The 20443-nt window shown below is 48.8% G+C and overlaps 1 protein-coding gene across 1 annotated transcript in view; it reads left to right on the forward strand.

The window, feature by feature from the left end:
- Positions 1-7656: 7656 nt before the first annotated feature.
- HEG1 (heart development protein with EGF-like domains 1) overlaps positions 7657-20443 on the forward strand; it is a gene marked incomplete at its 5' end in the record, with an annotated part of 29466 nt that continues 16679 nt past the window's right edge. The window contains 8 exons of the mRNA XM_010190571.1: positions 7657-7845; positions 8932-9162; positions 10510-10695; positions 11224-11325; positions 11930-12226; positions 16954-17292; positions 18289-18710; positions 18927-19239. Of these exons, the coding sequence (XP_010188873.1) occupies positions 7657-7845; positions 8932-9162; positions 10510-10695; positions 11224-11325; positions 11930-12226; positions 16954-17292; positions 18289-18710; positions 18927-19239 (2079 nt within the window). The remainder of the gene's footprint in view (positions 7846-8931; positions 9163-10509; positions 10696-11223; positions 11326-11929; positions 12227-16953; positions 17293-18288; positions 18711-18926; positions 19240-20443) is intronic.

Genomic DNA, 20443 nt, shown 5'->3' on the forward strand with positions numbered 1-20443 from the left:
CAGCTCCTGGTGTGGATGGCTCCTGTTGCACATACGCTTCACACTGGTGGGCATCACTTTTGATGCACATTGAGGTTTTGTGCGGAAAAACCTGTGCTTTGGCCCATAGTTCTGTTGGTTTGAAGCACAATCCCAAATAATCACAAATACCAATAGTTGGGTGTTTTTTTTTCCCCTACAAGATCCGTTTAAGTAAAATACAAGTCACTGAGCTTATATTGGGAGTAAATAAGCTACAAGGAATGACTTTGGTTATACATGAGGTCAGACAGAATGAGCTAATGCTCCCTTCTGGCCTTGAAATTAGACTTTACAGAAAGCAGAATTTCATGCTGCAGCTTCTAAGCTGCTTGCACCTTATGGAGGAGCCTGAGCCCTGGGGCTGCACAGTGCTTTGGACCTTGTGAGGCTGCTCAACCCCTTATTGCTGAAATATAGCCCTGCTTGGAGGCAGTTTTCTTATATTACCCAGTTTAAATGAGCGCAGGCAGCTGCTGGGGGCATGTGATGATGTGAGGAAGCCATATGATGGAGTGAGATGCCGTCATTAATGTGCAAAGGGTAATTAATCTCTCCATAGCAGCAATGGGCAAGCTTCCCTGGAGATACTGATCTAGCAAGCCCCATGTCAGGTTTTCACTTTGCAAGCCTGCCAGACCAATTCCAGGTTTCTGGAATTATTTGTGTGAGAGCTGTGGAGAAAGTCCATGTTAGGAATTAAGACACGTGCTTACAGAAGCCAACAGCGGCATCGACCTGCTCTCTCTGGCCCTTTTTCTTTCCAGTTAACCAGTGCTGTACATGCTGCCATGGCTTTTTTCCTTTTTTTCTTCTTTTTCCCCTTTCTTTTTTGCAGCCAGGATGTTTTTTCTTGCCTTTTTATTGTTTCAGTGACCTAGCAACTCCACTGTGGTGGAGCCCTGCCAGGAGACTTCCTCCCCAAGCCGTCCCACAGTCTCCAGCAGCGCTGCCCTTGAATGGGAGCACAGGTTAAAGCGGCACCGGGCTGGGTCCCTCTGTGGTTTTTGCAAGCATCGGTGAGGGTACCGCTGCCTCCTTGCCCAGCAAAGCTTCCAGGAGACTTCAAAAACCCTGGAAAGAGGAAGGAGGAGAGCTGCGTGGGTGGTATTTTCTGTAGCGTTTCTGCAGGATGTTACAGAAAAGCCTGGCAGGTTTTAGAAGTGAATTTCAGTGATGCTGGGATTTAGCACTTGGGATCTGCGGTGCAGACAGGATGGTTGGAGACCTCTCAGCATCACGGGGTGGCAGGGAGAGGGGATGGAGAGGAAGTGCGAGTGCTAAGGGAACTGTGCTATTTGGGAGATTTCATTTGGCTTATCTTTATTAATATTTGCTGAAAATGGTGAGAAATAAATCCCTTTTGGTAAGGGGCTCTGGGTTCCATCAGCTGGTGCTGGGACAGAGCTGTCTTCACACCCCCTGGAGCTGCAGGGGCTTTTCCCACATTAACAACACCGGAGGGGACACTTCTGAGGTAGAAAATAAATGAGCCGGCAAGCAAGCAAACGCAGCTGTTTTGGGCTTTTTGCTCAGGAAAGGCATGAGGGACACTGGTCCCAGGGCCTCTCTGGGGGTAGAGGCTCAGCCCCCTCTTCACTGGCTGTTTGGATGGATGAATCAGGATTTTACTAGAGTCTCACCATGGTTATGTTTTTTTGGGGGGAGTATGGGTAGTCATGAGACAGCTTATCCTTGTTGGAAGTGGACTTATGTTTAAACATGTTTTTGAAGACTTGACAATAAAGCAGGACATTTTTTTTTCAATTCAGTTGCCAAAAGCTATTTAAAACCAAAAGCTCATGAAAAGAGGTTTAGGGCGCTGCCCTGAGCCCTGGGCTGGTGGTTTTCAGGCAGTGTGAGTCTGTGTGGTCCCAGAGGTCTGTGGGTTGAACCCAAACTGTCCCAGAAAGATGAGGAAGAAGCTCAGGGTTTCACAGGCTTGAGCTGGTGATCTGGGAGTCTGCACCTCCCCAGGGAGATGTTTAGGACACCAAAATTAAGAGGTTGGGAACCACTGGATAAGCAAGACAATATTCTTTCCCTGCACTGTGCAGGTTTTAGGCCTGGATGGAGGTGGAATGTGTGCACACATCCCTTGCTTTTGGAAACAACCGCAGGTTTCTCTGTGCTCTTTATTTTGGAATACCTGTTTCTCTGCTTTAAGGTACTGCTTTTAAGAACAATGACTGGATCCTTTTTTTTTTTGTATGGCATCTCTGAGCATCAGGCTCTGGGATCATGAAGGAGCTGCAAATAAAAGCAAGGTAGGAAGCAAAAATGGCACTTAGCATCCTCCATGGTTTTACAGGTCCTGAAGGAGAGGTGGTGGAAGTGCAGTCTGGTTTTGTCTCATAAAGCAGCACTGCAAGCGAAGTGCCGTGGCCCAGCATAGGAAGGCTGAGGCTGATGTCGATGTCACCATCCCCGTGTGTATCCCTCACCCGTGGTGGCTGGGTGGGTGTTAACCACCTGAACCTTGGCACCTGGAGCTTGCAGGGTCTGCTGCTGGCATTAAGCCCCCATCACCTTTCTCGAGCTACCATATTAAAGCTCCAGTCACCTTTGCTGGCTGCATAAATCCTTTGTATTATGGTTAAAATTAGTTAATGTTCTGCAAATTGCTGTCCTGCTCTGCCTGGCACCCGATGGGGAGAGGAGGAGGAGTACAAGGACCAAAGCAAGCTGCTGACAGGGGTTATATCTATATGGCACCCCATCCAAACCCAGCCCCACAGTGGGGTGGGAGGCTCTGACAGGGCTTTCCTCTACCTCTTTGCTTCCCCATATGCCCTCTCCTACCCGCTCTTTCTTCGTCAGCATGGCTAATCCCTTTTATTAATATTGAAAGAATTAGCAGAAAGGGCTGACCGCATGTGGTTGAAAACCTCTCGCATTCTTCCCGTGCTTAGTGCACACGAGGGACCTTCCCCAAGCAATATTATCAGTGTGTTTACGCTCAACTGACCCGTCTCAAGTATGAATTTTTTTTTTTTGAAGCTCCATTTCAGCCCCCCCCCGTCCTCCCCCTACCTCGAGCTGCTTCTTTCAGGGCAAGAACAAGGAAGGAAATTGAAAATCCCAGAGAGCCCTGGACGGTCCAGATTTAGGGCTGTAGCTTTTGTTCGCACAAACTCACTTGGCTCCTAACCGGCCTCCACCCATGATCCCGACATCCGCAGCAGCCGTTCAAAACACGGCGCAGAGCCCAGCACCGGCGGGGACCGGCAGCCACCCCTGCAACCCGCTGTGGGGCCAGCAGCCCCGGCTCTGCTCCCCACTTCTCCTCTCTTACAGCCTGCCTTTCTTCCTAACCTTTTTCTACTGTCGATAAGGAGCTTTCTAAGTTGAGATGTTTTTTTTTCCCCCCTCTGTGAGCCTGGGATGATGTTAAGATTATGCAATGGTAACAGATGTGGGCTTTATAATTATAGCTGCCTGTCCTCGGGAGGAGCCTGCCTCAGCTTCACGCGTGCTCAGCTCAGCATGGGATGCTCCTGGGGTGGCCGTAGCCTTGGCAAAACAGCCGCTGGATGGACGGCCATACCGGGAATGCTCCCCAGAGAATCACCACCCTCCTGAGGAGGGGCTGCTCTGGGATGCCAAGCAGCCACTCTTGGCTTTCCTTGTGTGCAAACACAGATTAAATTTGCGTTCCCCGGTCAAGGGAGGTTTTTTCCTGCCCTTTGAGGAGAAAAATCCCTTCTGCAGGAAAGCAGCAGGGCTGGGATAGTTCACAGTGTGCCTTGGCTGGCTGCGATGCTCCTGCTGTCCACAGGGATGCTGTTCCCCTGGCGTTAGCAGGATACCTGCCCTAAAATGTCTGTGAGAGATCACAGCCGCTGCTGAAAACTTACAGTACTGTGATTTTCAGTGTTGTCCTGTCCCAAGTTTGGGCCTTGAGCATCACCATGATGTTGTCCCTGCAGCAGCCACCTCCTGGCCAGGGCAATGCCTGTGCCAGACCCAAGGATAGAGACAGAAACTCGCTGGTCTAAAAGGGATTTTTCAGGAGTCTTCCAAGGTAGACATCCCGCCAGGCTGCCAGGGGCAAACCCAAAGCCTCGAGAAATCAGCCGGAACTTGATCTGTTTCTCCTGGCCACAGTATAACTCGGCTTCCAGCAAGCTGCGGACTTGTTATGCTTGCGAAGAAAAAGTAACTGAGAGCCTCCACCAGTCTGGTGAGCATCACCGCTAGTTTTAACTGGGAAGGAAAACACCATTCCAGCGGGTGGCAGGAGGGTTTTGCTCTGGAAGTCAAATATTTCTCAACAGCTGCAGTCATCTGGAGTTAAACCACGGAAAGCAGTTGGCAGCTTAGGATGTGACAAAATTGTCAGTGACAAATCAGTACCTGAGCTAAGAGGGCCCTCTGCTTTAAGCCTTTAATGCATTGGGGCGGCCAGATGGTCCTGCACGTGTTTTTTTGGAAGAAGCCTGCATCTGGTCCATCCTCTCCAGCAGAGGGTCATCTTTGAAGGCTAATTGCTTCAGGCAAGGCAAAGAGGAGATTGCAGTTGTCTTGGACTTCTGGCAGGCTTGAGGGCTGTGTGATGAGCTGAGGTTTTTGTTGAATAGCCTTATTTTTTTGGGTTTCCTTCCTACGTACTGTGGGTTGGACTTCCCAGCACGACTCATGCTCTGCACCCGCCAACCCGGGGAGCTGAGCCTGTGCTGGCACAAGGTTTTCTCCCTGCACCGGAGCCTGCCACACCTTGCATGGCAGAGTTAAAGATGCCAGATGTCTCTAAAAGTCTTGTGTAAATAACACCTTCTTACTCAGCCCGTCCACTCCCTAGCTGCATTCGAAGCCAGGTTTGCTGGCACCCATGATAAGGGGAAGGGTTTTCCACTGATTTATTCCCAGCAGCTCTGCAGAGCCAGAAATGAACAGAGAAAACTCCAGGGTGGATTTGCCGAACGAACAACAACCAGAGAGGCGACCGGCAGCATTTTACTTTTAAACTAGTTGCTGTTCAATTAAGGGTCATAGCTGAAGGTACTGCTTGCTGGCATTTCCAGGGTTGTTTTTAAGAAGTGGCAATTAAATGCCTGCTGCTGTGGCCCGCTATATATTTTAGCGTGCCTGGCTGGAGTGCTTGTTAACAAATGACTTGGCAACCTGAGAAAGCAAATTTCCCTCTGTCTATTCTTGTCCCCTAAGGGTTTCTTGAAGCATCTGCTGCTTTGCCTTTTATTCTGTACAGCAAAGCCAGCTGCTGGGGCATGGTAAGCATGGCTTGCACAGCTGAAAGCTTTTAGCGAGAGGGGAAGGGAGAGAAATTCTGTGCGCTGCCCTCCAGCACACCCAAATTTTTCAGCAGGGCTGCTACAAATGGACTTGCGGGCTACAATTACAGGCTGGATATTGGCTTGCAAATGAGCATGGCAAGCATCCCCTGCGACTTCGACTTCGTATCCCTTCATCCACGGGGCACCAGCAAGCAGCTTGTTACATGGGACAGGGGTTGACTGCTGGGACAGGGTGGGCTCTGAACAGCAGCAGCTGCTCGGCGAGTAGTGGCACTGCAGCCACTACTGGGGTTGTCACTGAGGGGCTCTGTTCCACTGCAGCTCTCATCTCCCTGGGCCTCGTGGTGCTGGGGGGTCACCTCGTGGTGACCCCTGGGATGAAATGCAGACGGTCCTACCTACTTATCTGTTTTTTTCTTGGTGGGTTCCCATGAGGCTATTGCAGAAGAAGAGAGGAGACCACTTCCAAAATTGCCATCTCTGCTGTGGCAGGAACAGCAGCCCCAGTGGAGACATGCAAGGCAAGGATGAGTAGGTGTCTCATGGGGTGTTCTTTGAGGCACAACTTTCCTACAGAAAGTGCTTGGAGGCCAAGGACAGATGCACAAGACTTCACCTTCAACATCAGAGCTTTTGGGCAGAGACTGAGCAGTGCCCTTAGCTGCCGCCTGTGTATCACCCACAGCCCTGTTTTGAGATGCCATGGGTGTGCCAGGGAGTGGAGCAACGTGAGCAGGGCATGTCCCATAGCCTGGTGGATCTCCGAGCTGTGAAGTGGGGAGGGTTCCCTGTCTGTATATGGCTTTTCTCAATTTCTTGAGAGGCTTCCAACCCAGAGGTTGTGTTACAAGGAAGATGGGCAAAACTAGGATCTCACCGTTTCAGATGACGCAGCCGTGATTTGGACTAGCTTTGACTTGCCATGGACTTTGAAGAGCATCTGAGGCTGCAGTGCCAGCTAAGCCTCAGGACCATAACGTAGGGCAGGGACAGTTAGTGCTGGTTTGCACATGACCGATGGGTAGGGAAATCCTGGCTGATGCCACAGGCTGGAAACCCTAATTTCTCCTGTGAATCTCACTGGAACTGCACATGGGAGCTGTCACTGGATGCTCCGCTCCAGGCAGTATCTGGCTGGATGGCAAACGGAAGGCTGAAGCTGCAGCCACTGCGGCTGCTACTGGTGCTCAGCGTTAAGGACTGAGATGAGAAGTTGGCTCTACTGAGTATCATCTTCAGTCCTGACTTACTACCCAATTTAGAAAAACATTTATATTGTACTTTTCTAGATGCCATAAAGCATGTAATGCCTGTTGACCTCCATGAGCGAAGTAGTTTTTGGGTCCGCAGCAGGTGATAGAAATGCAGGAGAAACTTGTGGAAAGAGGGGATGGGATTGCTGTTGTTGCACATCGGCATGGTGGGGAGCAAACGGAGGCAGGGGAAGAGTTAGCTAAGCTGAAGGGTAACGTTGGCTTGGGAACCAAGTTTATTTCATGAAAGTGTTCATTCATTTTCTGATGGAATAAGAAAATTATTCTGGGCGATGGAAGGGGTGGGAGTTTGGAGCAGCCTTTCAACAGGAGCAAGAGAGCAGACCCAATCACTTTTAAGATGGTGCAGGGGCTCTGGCTGTGTTAGCTCACAGAAAATAGACCTGTAAATGCATGAACCCATGTTTCCATCTTGTTTCGTGTGTTCTGGTAGACATTAATGTCAAACATGCAGAAGTGTCCACCACCTTGGGGTGCTTCAGCACCTGGATGGCTGGTGTAATCCATACCACTCATTGATCTCATCTGTCCCAGTGCCTCGTTGTGGCTGGATGAGCTATGCCAACCCTCCTGTTTGCTCAGCAGTTCTCAGACAGCTTCATGCTGTCTCGTTGGAGGCAGTGAGATTTGGGGTCAGTTGTCCAGCAAGTACCGGCCAAGTGGAGAGAGGGGAAGAGCCACGGGGCCCTCTCTGCTCCCATCACACCCTTGGGATGAGGCACATGGGCTGCGCTGGGCTCCAGCTGGCCATCAGCTCTGGAGGGCTACAGACGCCTCCCATGAACTGCACATATCTCCACTGGTTATTTATTTAAGACTTTCTTTTTGCTGCTTTAAAGATTCATTTCTCCTAACACACAAAAAAGCATGCTGGTGCTGAATTGAATTAATCTTGTGCACAAAGGTGGATTTCTGAATTTGGGTTCCCAGACCAATCTAATTTCCACTGGTGTGAATCCAAAGATACATTTCATGTCTGTGTTTTGATTATGCAAAATTTTCTCTAGTGTAAATGAGATCAGAGCTTGGCCTCGCTGTTACTGCAACAGGCTGAGCCTGCACATCCAACTCTTACGGGATATTAATTTTTTTCTTGTTTTTCCTTTCAGTCATTGAAAGCAGCCATCAGGCAAGGAGAAGTTCAGACACTGAGATAAGGACTTCTGGTGCCATCGTGGGCAACATGGAGCTGGTGACGATGCTGGCCAGGAGCAGGGAGCGGGCATCGCTGCCTGTCAGCCATGGTGCAGTGCTGGCGGTGAGCGGGGTCATGGGGCACACTGGTGGCCCCACCAGCAGTAGGCTTGTCACTTCATTGGGAACAGGACCCTCGGACAGCCCATCTGCAGGGACAGCAATTCACCTGCCTGCCCGCAGCCATCCGCCTGGTAAGTTTTATCTAAACAAGCGTACCCATTTGCCGTACCCAACCCATGGATGGGGCATAGCTGGTCAGTTAGGAATAATTCTTGCCCCACTGCTAGAAATTCAGATTTTTAGAATAAATCCAATCCCAGGAAAGGTGCTATTTTTTTTAATGTGACAATGAAGGTGATTTCAGAAGCTGCTGCTGTCATTATTCGCCACCCAGCAGCACCCAAGAGTCCTGCCCATCCACAGAGCTCGAAGGCTGTGCACAGAGCAGAGACCCCTGACATCCCCATGCCTCCTCCTGGGAGGAGCTAAACCCCTTTGCGAACCCAGCCCAGATTGTAAGTGCCTGAGTTAAAAATATCCAACCAGCTGTGTCGTGGTTTGTAGCTGAGGTCCTCACGTGGAGATCATGCCAGTGAATGCTTACCTTTGGGCTTGTCCATAATCTTCACTACATTTGGTGGGGCTGTGGTCATGAGTAAACCTGTGTACTTTTTCAAGCATGCACTAAATCAAAGCCTGTTTCCTCCACCAGCAAGACAAGTCTGTGGTCCTTGCCCTGTCCCCATTTTAGTGTTTTTTCTTAATCTTCCTAGATGAAATAACTGTTTTGCTGAGATATGAGCATGGGAGTTGCCTTTAATTTTTTAATTCCTAATTTTTTTTGCTGCTTAGGGACTTGAGAGTGGGGCTGATGTGCCCAGGCTGCCAGCTGCTGGCTGTCCTGGCATAAGCTTACTGCCTTCTGCATTTTTAATTATTTTTGTTTTTAATCTGGATTTCTTTTGCCACACACAAATGAAGACAGATTTTGAAATACTAATACTTTTTGGTGACAGAAACTCTCTGTTCCCAGCAGTCCCTTTTGCAGTGTGCTCTGTGTTAAACAGAGGAAACATGGAGGATGCAGCCATGTATGGTAGGGCTGGGTACCACCTCAGGCAATGCTGCTGCCACCCCCAAATTAACTTGTCCAGGGAGAACGTGACCCACTCTGTGTTGCTTTCCAGCTACTGGAAGCCATCACCATGCTGTGGGCAGCCGGGAGAGAGGCAAGAGGGCTCTGGCTTCTCCCAGCACCCCTGCAGCTGCCGAGGGGACGACGCTGGTTTTGGCAGACATCAGCACCAATTTGACTGACAGGACATTGGTTGGGCACTACAGGGCCTGGGACAAGGTGGGGTTTGACAGCGTGACAAGGACGGAGCTGCTGCCTTCATCCGCAGAGACTCGTCACCCAGGTGAGCCATCCCAGTTCAACCTGGGAACGATTTGAATGCTGTTCTCTGGATAAACTGGGCGTCAGTTAAGCTAGGCTCCCCTGCATCACTTCAGCTTTTTGTGCTGGATCCTGCTCTCCGTCCTTCCCTGTGCTCAGGGAAGGTTTCTGGTTTGCTTCATGCACAAGGGTGGAGAGAAGCATCCATGCAGCTTCTCCTGGCCCTGAAAATTAGGAATTGCTTGGTGCAGCTCCCAAACACAAAGTTGCTGTAAGCAGAGTGCAGGCTGGGGAGGGGGAGGCAAAGGGTGATGGTGAAGGATGCTTGTAGGCACCTCAGTCTGTTTCTATGCTCTTATTTGCTTTCCCCCATTGCCTTGCAGGCACTGGCAGCCCCTCTGGACCAGCGAGGGGCTGGGTGGGGACGGAGTCGCCCCACAGCCCTCCTATGGGCACCGCAGCCACTTCACCCAGCCTCTCAAGGAGCGTCGGGGGCACACTAAGCCCCCTCCCCAGCACCCCCTTCCCTGGCTTGCTGGGACAGCCCCAGTCCTCCCCGAAAGCTTCCAGTACCCAGACTGGTGCAAACCACATGGCACGACGCCCCAGGGATGGCACAGGGGACCCCACAAGCTCTTTGCTTACAGTATGGCCTGCCACGGACAGCACCTCCAGGGGTGAGCTTTGCTGGCCCCTGGGTTTGGTTTCGGTTTCGGGCTTTAGCAAGCCTTTAAGTGTCTTCTACTCTCTCAAAACAGAATAGGGAAGATGCTGTGTTTTGCACACACTCTGTGTTTGTTATTATTTGGATGGTTAGCTGAAATTCTCTGCTGAAAGCACGATAAAGCAGTGGAAAAAAATGTTTGGTTGAAAACCCCCCAGCATTTTCCATTTAAAAAAAAAAAAAGAAGAGTAAAATCTTTGGACCTTATCCACTGTGTTTTCTGCAGAGTGGGCATCTGCAGCTGTGAAATATCTTGGCTGGTTCAGTGCCAGCTGCAGAGCAAAGGCAAGGTCCCAACCCCTCCCAGACTGGGTGTCCCACTCGAGGAGAGCTGCAGTGGGACATGGAGTTGGTAACTCATGGCCACACTGGGTGGGTTTGCTCTTGGTTGCATGGGGTGCGATGCCTGTGCTGCAGCAACCTGTATGGGACAACAAGCCTGAGATCCTTGGGCTGCAAGGTCTTCCCCTCTTGCTTTGCAAGCACCTGTTTCCAGGGCTCTCAAAACCAGAGACTTTACCCCACTCTGCACAAACATATGGAAAACCTCGGCATTGCCGAGTCCTTACCCTGTGCCTGGGGCTTGTCAGGAGCAAATGCATCCCTGGGGCTCTCACGTTAACACGTCCCTTCACTCTGCCACAGCAGCTGGGAGCAGCGTCACAGCTGCAGAAGACCCGAGGTCTGGTATCCACAGGGCAGTGCCTGGCTCCATGGCGCAGCCCCTGGCCTCAGCACCCTTCTTGGTGGCCCTGACGTGGGGACGCTTCCCTGGGCCCTCCACAGAGCACCAGCTCACTCCTCGCCCAGCTTCTGAAAGCACTGCTGCAGGTGAGCTTGGTTAGTTTATGAGTTGTTGTTTTGCCCTGTTTTGTGCTGGACTTTGCACTTCCTTAAGCATTTTTCACTGTGTCCTGTTAAGCCCTGGGCTGTGTTGTGAGCTGCAGGCTCGTGTGGGAATGTGGCCCTGCTCAGGTTTCCTCAGTTTGCCATTTGATGCTGTGTTCAAGTTACCAAAAAAAAAAAAAAATTAAGTGAGCCTGGGCCGATTTCCACCGGTCTTAGAGCAAAGGTGGGATTTAAAGGCAGGCCCCTGCAGTCCTTGTCCTGTGGGTTCTCCCGCTGGCCAAGCCGCCCCGGCTCTCGCGCAGCCGTGCTGTCCTGGCAGCGAGCCCCGGGTTTTGTGCAAGGCCTTCCTGCAGCGAGGGGATTCATGCCTTTCCAAAAGAGCACTTTGTCCAGATTGAAAACTTCCTATGCTTAATATCCGTATGTGCGCTGTAAGCATCTGGGAAGAAAACGGATCCATCTGTTTATAATTTCATATGTATAAATCCAGGTTTTTTTATTGTGCTGTAGCCGTTGGAAGCAGCTACCAGCCGTCCCGCGTCTCGGCCATGGAGAGGAGAGTTTCGGATTTCCCCACCACCAGCAACTCCGTTTCCACAACAGCCACCAAAGGTGGAGGGAGGACGTTAAGGTCTGTGCCAGCCAGCACCAGGCTGGCCGGTGCAGCAGAGATTTTCACCGCTGATACTGAAATCTCCAGCTCTTCCAACCAGACCTGGTCCCCTGGGATGTTTTTGGGAGCCCAGGCTGGTGGTGCCACAGATCCGTTGCTCACAGGCTCGCTGTCTGCTTCAGAAAGCACTTCCATGAGTGAGTTTTGATAGCTAGCTGTATAACTCAGAACATTATTTAAAGACTCTTTATAAACAAAATACATCCTTTTTATTTTAAAGAAAGAAGGAATAATATTGTACTTGGCACATTCTGTACGCTTAAAAACATTTCACAGAAATGAAAGTATGGATAAATATTATTCTTGTTGGGAGAAGAAGATAGATTTTCCTTGAAAACTCTCAGTTGAATTTTGCAAGCAATAACTTCAGGAGTTCCTATATAGAGACCATTTTCCACCTCTCCTAATGATTTCCCAGTATTAAATATTTCCGTATTGAATATTCACACATATATTGTCTACATCTACTGATAGTAGGATGAAACCTACCCAGCTGTTTTCATTTGTGTGTGCAGTTTTCGATTTCTTTTCTCCTTTTTTTAGCCTTTAGAAGCAATTTTGAACCCAAGAGCATCCCAGCCGCAGAAGAGGAGATGCTGCACTTGGATGTCCATGGTGCTGACATGCCCAGTGTGGCAGTGGGTGCAGCAGGGTCTCCTCCAAATGGCCACTCAGCTGGCGTGACAAGGGGCTCTGCCACCAACACTGACCCCACCAGCTCTTTGGAGGTAACCTTCTCCTCCTTGGGGGCCAAAACACACCGTCCTAACAACTCACAGGAAACCACCAAGGAGCCTTTGCTCACAAGCTCCCTCTCCACCTCCAAAAGCACTTTCAGAGGTAAGTTTGTTAGTTGGAAGTTGGCTGCTTTGGGGTTGGGTGGGATTCTGCATCCCCATGCTGCTTTTCTTTAGATATGGCCTTCAGTCACTATTGGATAGGTGGGCATTTTTATTACTGGTTGCAGTGGGACTGGGGGAAAGGTGGGAGGGAATCTCGGCTTTTGGGTGAAGAAGTGAAAAAACATTAGTGTCCTCATTGCTAATGAAATTCCTGTGCTGAGAAAAGGAGCCATTGATTAGAAATACATGTGTGCACTTTTTCCCTGCCCGGGCTGTGTCCAGCCCTGTGTTTCACTGAGTGCCTGGTGCTGTGGGGAGCTCAGCCCCACAGTTGTGCCATCAGCCCAGCACTGAGATGGCAGCTTGGCTCACTGGACTCACTAGAAAACCCAAACCAGGCCTTTTTTTAGCTCATCCTCTAGATTTGCTTTGAAGTTAGAAGTGTTTACTCCTGTTTTATACAGGCTTGAAGGCAGCTTAAATCCTTAAATCACATATTGTGCACATCCTGCAGTTAAAAAATATGGGTTTAAGTTGAGCTTTTCATGGCTCTTTGTAAGCCACATGTGCCTGAATGTAGGGGATCCACCTCTTCCCTGAGCAGTATCTTTTCCAGCTTGAGAATTTGATCTGTTCAACATCTCAACAGCGTACAAACATAGACTGTACAAACACAGACTGTACAAACAATCCTCCAAATGTAGAGCTCCATATGCATAAATCAACCCTGGTTTTATTGTCTCTCAGGTGCCAGAAGCAGCCACCGACCAGTTAACAGCTCAACGACAGAGAAAAACCCCACTGCTTCCTTTCCCACCAGAGCTTACCTTTCAGCCACAGCCACTGGCAGCGGGGGGAGGCCCCCCAGGTCTGCCACAGGGAGCAGCCAATGGGCAGCAGAGGTCCCTTCATTCAGCGGTGGCACGGACAGGACCTTGGGTATGATCCCATCCTCGTCCACATCTTCTGTGAGAGAGACCTATGGAGTTCGAGGGTCCCCAGAAATGACAGATGTCACGGAGCGGGTGGCAGAGCCTTCGCTAACACCCTCTCACTCTCCTTCAGAAGGTCCTGCCCCAGGTGAAGTCAAGTTAGAAGTGTAATACCGTATTTCTTGTAAGGAAAAGGAAGACTGTTACTGTGTCTGATACTTGCCTGGCTCTTTTCTGCTATGCAGAATATATTTTTTGGAAGGATGCAGTGTGATTTTGTGTCTGAAATATTTCAACTCTTGCTTGAACAAAAAATGTGGTTTGGGTTTTTTACAGAAAAGGGCACATGTGCAAAAAGTTTTGTTATGCCAAGAAAAATTACTGACTTTCAAATCATGATTCCTTTTTACTATCTCCAGTTGCTATCTCCATTATATAAGCAAGATATCTAAGTGAAGGAGAATTAGATCATGTCCTTGCAGTCTCAGGGACTGGACTTCAGCTCCTGCTCTCTTGGAGGGACCATGCTGCTTCCCAGAAGTTCAACAAATTTAAGACAACTTCAAGTGTGATCTGTGAGGTCCTAGGCCCTGCTGTGGTGCTGAAGGGGTCTGGTCCCCCTGATCCCATTTCTTCAAACTTCTTCTCTAAGACCTTCACACTGCTCAGTGTTGTGCCTTGTCTGAACTGATTTCCAGGCTTTTCTGGGTTGTTTTATTTGTTTGTTCTAGCAGCATGGAGTACACTCAGGCACATAATGGTGAAATCAAGTGCATGGCATAGCAGTTCAACAGTTACTAGATAATAGCACTTTTCTCAGCATCAAACCATGTTTTTTAGAAAACAAATTTCTGTAGGAAGTGTTCATGTCTTTGAAAATTTCCTATTTTCTCTGAATTGACATACCATATTTTCTACTTGTCCATGTACTTGCTTCCCCTGGGTGTAACTAATAGAAAGCTCATCTGTTTATTTATATCTTCACATGTGTAAAAATGTAAATTGTTTCTTTATCACATCTCAGCTACTGGAAGCAGCCGTGTGTCATTCAGCATCCTGTCAACAGAGAGAAGAACTGAATTCCCCACCACCAGCACCTCTGTTTCCACAGCAGCCACCAAGGGTGGAGGGAGGATGTTAAGGCCTCTGCCAGCCAGCACCAGGCTGGCCCAAACAGCAGAGATTTCCACTGCTGGTACTGAAAACATCAGCTCTCCCGATCATGCCCGGTCCACTTTGGGAGCCCAGGCTGGTGGTGGCAGAGGTGCCACAGCACAGTCCACACATCTGTTGCTCACGGGCTCACCATCTTCTTCAGAAAGGGCTTCCCCAGGTGAGCTCTGACCATTCCCGTGGGGTTTCTCTCCATAGACCACAAACATCCGCTCTGTATGGATGAGGGCATGCTAGAAGATGCTGGACACTGGCATCAGACGTGGAGGAAAATTTCATGCATCAGCTATTTTGGGATTTAGTCATCAGAAAAAAAACAGAACAGCCTTACTGACAGAGTGGTCTGGCCTCGCGATTTGGTGTGTTTTCTGAGAGAGCACAAGTTCAAGACCGCCCCATTGGCTCTGTTTATACAAAGCAGGAGGCAACGCCAGCCATTCCTGACTCCCAGCCTAGGATGCAGATGCATGTACAGTCCTGCTGACCTTTGTTTTGAGTATCAGGGAGTTGGGTGCTGCTGTAACCCCACCTCGCCCACCGTGGTCGTGTGGGTGCCCATGGCTGGAGTGCAGTGTCAAGAGCAGCGCCGAAAGGAAGCAAACCCAAAGGTGCTGCCATGACTTGTTCCCAGTGTCCTTTTCAGGGTGTCAGGGTTGTGTCTTCACAGTTTTCTCCAGGTTTAGATCTTCTGCCACGTTATATTTGTGCTGTCAGCCTAAGGGTGGTGATGAAAGAGAGCGTGCCCACCTCTTTATAGCTTAGTGTGCATAAATCTATTTTGCTTTTCTTTTCTCAACAGAAGAGACCTCAGCTATAGGAGGACGCCTGCCTGATGCTGCTCTCACCGGTACACCCAGCACAGTGACAGTCACCAGCTTTAGGGAGAGGACCACGATGCCCGTGTCAGACACCAGTGCAGCATCCAGTGCAGCAGGGAGCCCTGCTCCCACTTCACCTCACACCAGGTCCTTGGATATGGTCCTTCTGCCATCCTCATCATCATCAGAGCCTGAGAGGCAGAGCAGTGTTTCACAGAGTGGTGCTGGACTCGATGAGCTTGTGACAAAGCCACTGCCTACATTTTCTCCCAGCATTTCAGTGCCTTCATCTTCACCAAGTGCTTCAGGTGGGTTTTGTTGTTTCCTGGTTTGCCATGAAGGGCATGCCTCCTCCTTGCCCCCTTCCTGAACTCCCATCTTCATTTTTTCTATCTTTAAACTAGATTTGCCTTTTTAGCAAGCTTGGTTCATAGCGAAAGGTGTCTGAGCACTGCAGGGCTGGCAAGTTATTTGTCTCATGCACTTGGGGCAATGCTCGTCATGCTAGGAACTAGACGGCCATGCAGCTCTTCTGGGCCACACATGAAGGCTGTCATGGAGCCTTGACCTCAGCCCTTGAACCAGGGGAGCCTAGCATGAGATGTGGCGAGAGAACGGTAGACCTTTTGCCATTCCTTATATCCCAGTTATCATGCGTTTCAACCTTGGCTCTGCTTCCGGTGTGCCACCAGAGCTGGTTTGAAACCCACTAGTCCTCCCAAGGGAATTTTCTGCAGAATGTCCAAGACCAGGTCCTACCTCCCTGACACTGTTCTCCTTCAGAAATGCCATGCACCCCCATCTGTTTTATTTTTCTGGTGTAAAAAGCAGAAGTACAGATTGCCTGGAAGCCCGACTTAGCAAATAAGTGATGTTTGTCATGAAGCACCGCCTCTGCTGTGGGAATTTAAATATCCAGATTTTAGTCCCTGTAGAGGCCTCTAAGGTATTGTTAATATATAAAATATGTATTTTAAATATATATGTATGTATGTATGTATGTATGTGTATCTCTGCTTTGCAATTCCAGAGAAAGGAAAGAGAGTTTCTGATGCTCCTACTGAGACCGTATATGTCTCAACTGCACTCTCCAGCCATGAGGAGGGGACATCTCAGGCCACTGCTAACCGTGGCACATGGAGCACGGTGGCAGTCAGCCCCACATCTCGCCCAGGCATGGCCGGGGAACCCCACACTGGCCCCTTCCCATTCTCCACAGCATGGCCTGGAGCAGGACACGTCTCATCCAGCCATGTGGGGTACCCAGAGCCCGATGTCACCCTTTCATCCAGGGTCTCCACTTACTTCTCAGCTGCCAGTGAACCTTCCAGTGAGTTTTTCTGAACTCCATAATGATGTTTGAATTAGGAATAAACCCACTCCCTCTGCCTTCCCCTCTTCCATGGGGGTTATATGACCACTAACACATCAGAGCTCTTGGAGGTGTTGTGGGCAGGACTTAGAAGTGGTGGTGATTCTGCTCCTTGTTTCGGGTATCTCCAGTTATTGGTGCTTAACTAAAAAGTCTCAGGAATGAGTTGTGTAGCTTCTTGCTGCAGGAGATATCTACTACCTGCCTGGGTTGGGATAATAATGACAAATAACACAAATCTGCTGTTATGACTCTAACAGTACTGATTGTCCCTTTGTATTTGGACAGTCCTGTTTCTTTGGAGCAGGCTTTGTACATTAAATCCACATTTAAGGTAATAGATATGCGAGATCTACTTAATCTGTATTTAATCTGTGCTCTCTGCTCTGAGATGATAAAATGAGATGTCTGCTTTTTGATTCTATTCTAGCTGTGGGCAGCAGCCATCGCTCCCTAAGCAGTTCAACTGCCAAGGAAAGGATGTTCGATCCCATCACTGATCCTGCACATCATTCATTCACATCTGCTGGTGATGGAGAGAGGACACTGCACTCGGTGACGGACAAGGCACTGTCCAGTGTCATGGAGAGCTTTGCCTCCTATGCCGAAACCAGCAGCTCTCCGGGGCCAGCTGAGCCAGCGTCGGTGGAGCAGAGCGGGACACCCAATGTCTCCACCAGCAGCGGGGGCTTTGCGGCCTTTGCGACAGAGACGCTCTTTGCACATTCTTCCAAGATACCCACCACTTCTTTCCAAAATGATCTCACCAGTAAGTTAGTGCCTCCTGGTGCACATTTCTGAGGGGGAAGTTCATGTTGTCCTGCATTTATCTATGTTGTATGCAAGGTACTCATTCATCAGTACATACAATGCCACCTGTGGGTGCGCTCAGGGGGATGTCTTCATCAAAGGACTCAAAGCCAGACCCCACCTGGCTGGGGAATTTTTCCAGAAGTGAATCCATGAACCCAAAGAGGGCACGTCTGTTTTGATGGCTGCATTATTTTTTCTTGCAGCCTAACTCGTTTCTTTTGGGTGATGCTTTCAGAAATGTTTCATGATGACCTAAGTCAGTTGTAGAATTAAACCAAACTTTCAATACCCTATTTTTTATTTTTAGAGATTGCTGAACTTAGCTGTACATCCTGAAATTTGTATTACAAGATTGACTGCACCTTTTATGCTAAATAATCTGGGTTTTTTTTGCAGACTGATGTGCTGCTCGTTTAGTATTTTCTGACTGCAAAGTTTTCAATCAACGAGTTCATAATAAGCTGCAAATTAACATAATGTAATAATTTCATCCTGCAAAGGCATGAAGTTCACTGTGTCTAAAAGCAAGCCAGCTGAAGAAGATGGATATTACTTAGTTGGGAATGGAGGATAAGAGGGAGATTATATGAGTTTTATAAATTATGAGTGATAAAGAGAACAGACGAGTTTTCCTGCTTAGCTTGCCACAAAATATCACAGAACGCTAAGTGCTCAGTCCGGTTAGAAAAGCAATACTGGAAGAATAGTGTTTTAGAAACCTGCACATTTCATGGGAGCCTTGTGTCTCTCTGAGTTCACCATTTTAGAATTAAGACGTGCAGAAGACTTCAAATTTGATAGCCACGCTTGCATGATGCACTACATTGTTAAGAGAGCATGGGCAAGTTCACAGACAAGAGAAATTTATGTATTTAACAAGTGATTTTAATATGACATCGAAATACTTTCATATTACTCTGTCTTTCTAATATATTTCATCCTTTTACTCCAGGCTTTTCAAGTACCCATCAGCGAGTCAGTAGCGTTGATGCTGAGAAAAGGACCTCAGTTTCTCATACGGATGGCACATACATTTCAACCACATATACCAGAGGAGGAGAAAGGACACTCCTGTCTATCTCAAATAGCAGCACCTCTGCTGACTCCTCAGAAAGTTCCACCTCTTTTTCTGAAATTTCCAACCCTTATGATTCATTGAAGTCTTCTGTGGCACAGGACAGGACGAGCAACGTATCCAGTGATGGCAGTTTTGTTGAACCATCGACAGAGCCGTTGCTGGTACACTCTTCCAAACTGTTGCCTTCTGCTTCTGCAGGCAGCGTACAAAATACAACTCTCTTCAACAGTGACTCTGAGTTGTTGACCACTGGCAGATCATCTGTATCTTCATCAGCATTTCCAGCCTCTTCCTCAGTGTCATCGCTGCATCACTCGCTGCCTTCAACACCACCACCAATTGACTTGTTTACATCATCAGAGTCATCTGAGCCACTCTCATCCTCTGCGATGGCCTCTTCACCCCCTCTGCAGGCTTTGTCATCCTCCTTGCCCACTTCCTCATTGCTTTCCCCGTCTTATTCAATAGCATCTTTATTGCCTCTGTTTTCGTCACCATCATCTGTCTCACAGTCCAACGACAGTGATCAAGCAAGCACCTCTGCAGCTACAACTGTGGTCAGGCGGGTGCCCTCCACAGCCACTGTGGCTGCAAGCTTGCCCAGAAGCACCAACAAGCACAATGTCACGCATCGGCCCCAAAGGAGCACCACCTTCACCTCCACCACGTCTCCACTCCCCACAGCACCCATGGAGCAGCTTGGTGGACACATCGTGTCCATGTCCATGTCTGCTCCTGTGACAGTAACTGAGACTGCCTCGCCGAGAGCTGCCACTGTCCAGCAGGGCAGCTTTGAGAAGGCAACGCCACTGCTCACCACGGCCAGTGATGCCCCATGGGCTGGGCCTACAGATGCACCTCTTAGTCCCTCACCAAGTGCAACAAACCACAGCACCATTGTCCCTGCGGTGGCACTGACCACAGCGAAACCTCCTGTGCTGGCAACACCACCTAGTCACCAGCCAACCCCAGCTGATGCCAGCACCACAAAAAATCACAGAGCTCCAACGCCTGCTGCCACTAAGCACGTGTATACCACTGCTGAAAGCACAGAAGCTGTGGATCCCACCACTGCAAGGCCTGGTAAAGTCACTGAGGAAAGCATCCCTGTTACAAGTCCTTCTGAAGCCTCTCCAACCAGCAAGACCACTGTGAGCATTGCAACTACTTTGGCTGCTACCAAACCAACCACTGTTCCTCTGTCGAGTAGCACGACTGGGCTGAGGACATCATCTCCAGCAACTGGTAACGTTGTCTAACGGTGCTCATCCGTGGTGAGGCCAGGGATGAGGGGTCCAGTATCACCTGGGTCACACTTTAAGGGTCTTCAGAGGGTTATATATGTATGACAGGTATGTTGTCAGCAGGGTCTGAGGATAAGAACTTGGTCTTCATGTTGATATTTTTAAGCTAAGGGTTTAGCAGTCAAGCTGAACTGCTGGAAAAGGGTGAGCATTCTGGTGAACATTTCTGATAGAAACATTAAGCTGAAATTTGAGAATTTCAAGAAAATAAAGCTGACTGGCCTTCCATGTAAGCATAGGGTGCGCTTTATGTGTGTTGATCAGTTGACAGTATCAATTGATACTGATCAATATCTATCTTATTCATGAGAAAAGGTTGTTGGCCAGTAAGCAGTATTTGCATTGGAACTTCTTATGGTCATTTTCTCCCTACCTTGCTAAATAATCTTCTCCCTCAGGGCCTGTTGCTTCTTCCTGGTAGGCTATGTACTGTAGTCCTGCCAAGTGTATTGTTACAGTAATTTATTACTGCTGCCAGGCTCCTTATCTTCTCAAGTAAATACATTGAGCGAAGTTTTATGTGAATGGAAACTGATTCTGTGTTTAAAGTTCAGGAGCCCGGCCCTCATGCCACTGATGGATATTGTGTGTGCTAATGCCATTAATACCAGTGAAATACTGGCAATAGTATATATTCCATCCAATAATTATTTAAAGTCTATTTCTGACGCTGATTGGTTTTAATTATAACTATGACTTCATGTAAAAAAAATTACTGTAGGGAA

This window comes from Mesitornis unicolor, unplaced genomic scaffold (assembly GCF_000695765.1).
Source record: "Mesitornis unicolor isolate BGI_N332 unplaced genomic scaffold, ASM69576v1 scaffold17338, whole genome shotgun sequence".
NCBI lineage: Eukaryota > Metazoa > Chordata > Aves > Mesitornithiformes > Mesitornithidae > Mesitornis > Mesitornis unicolor.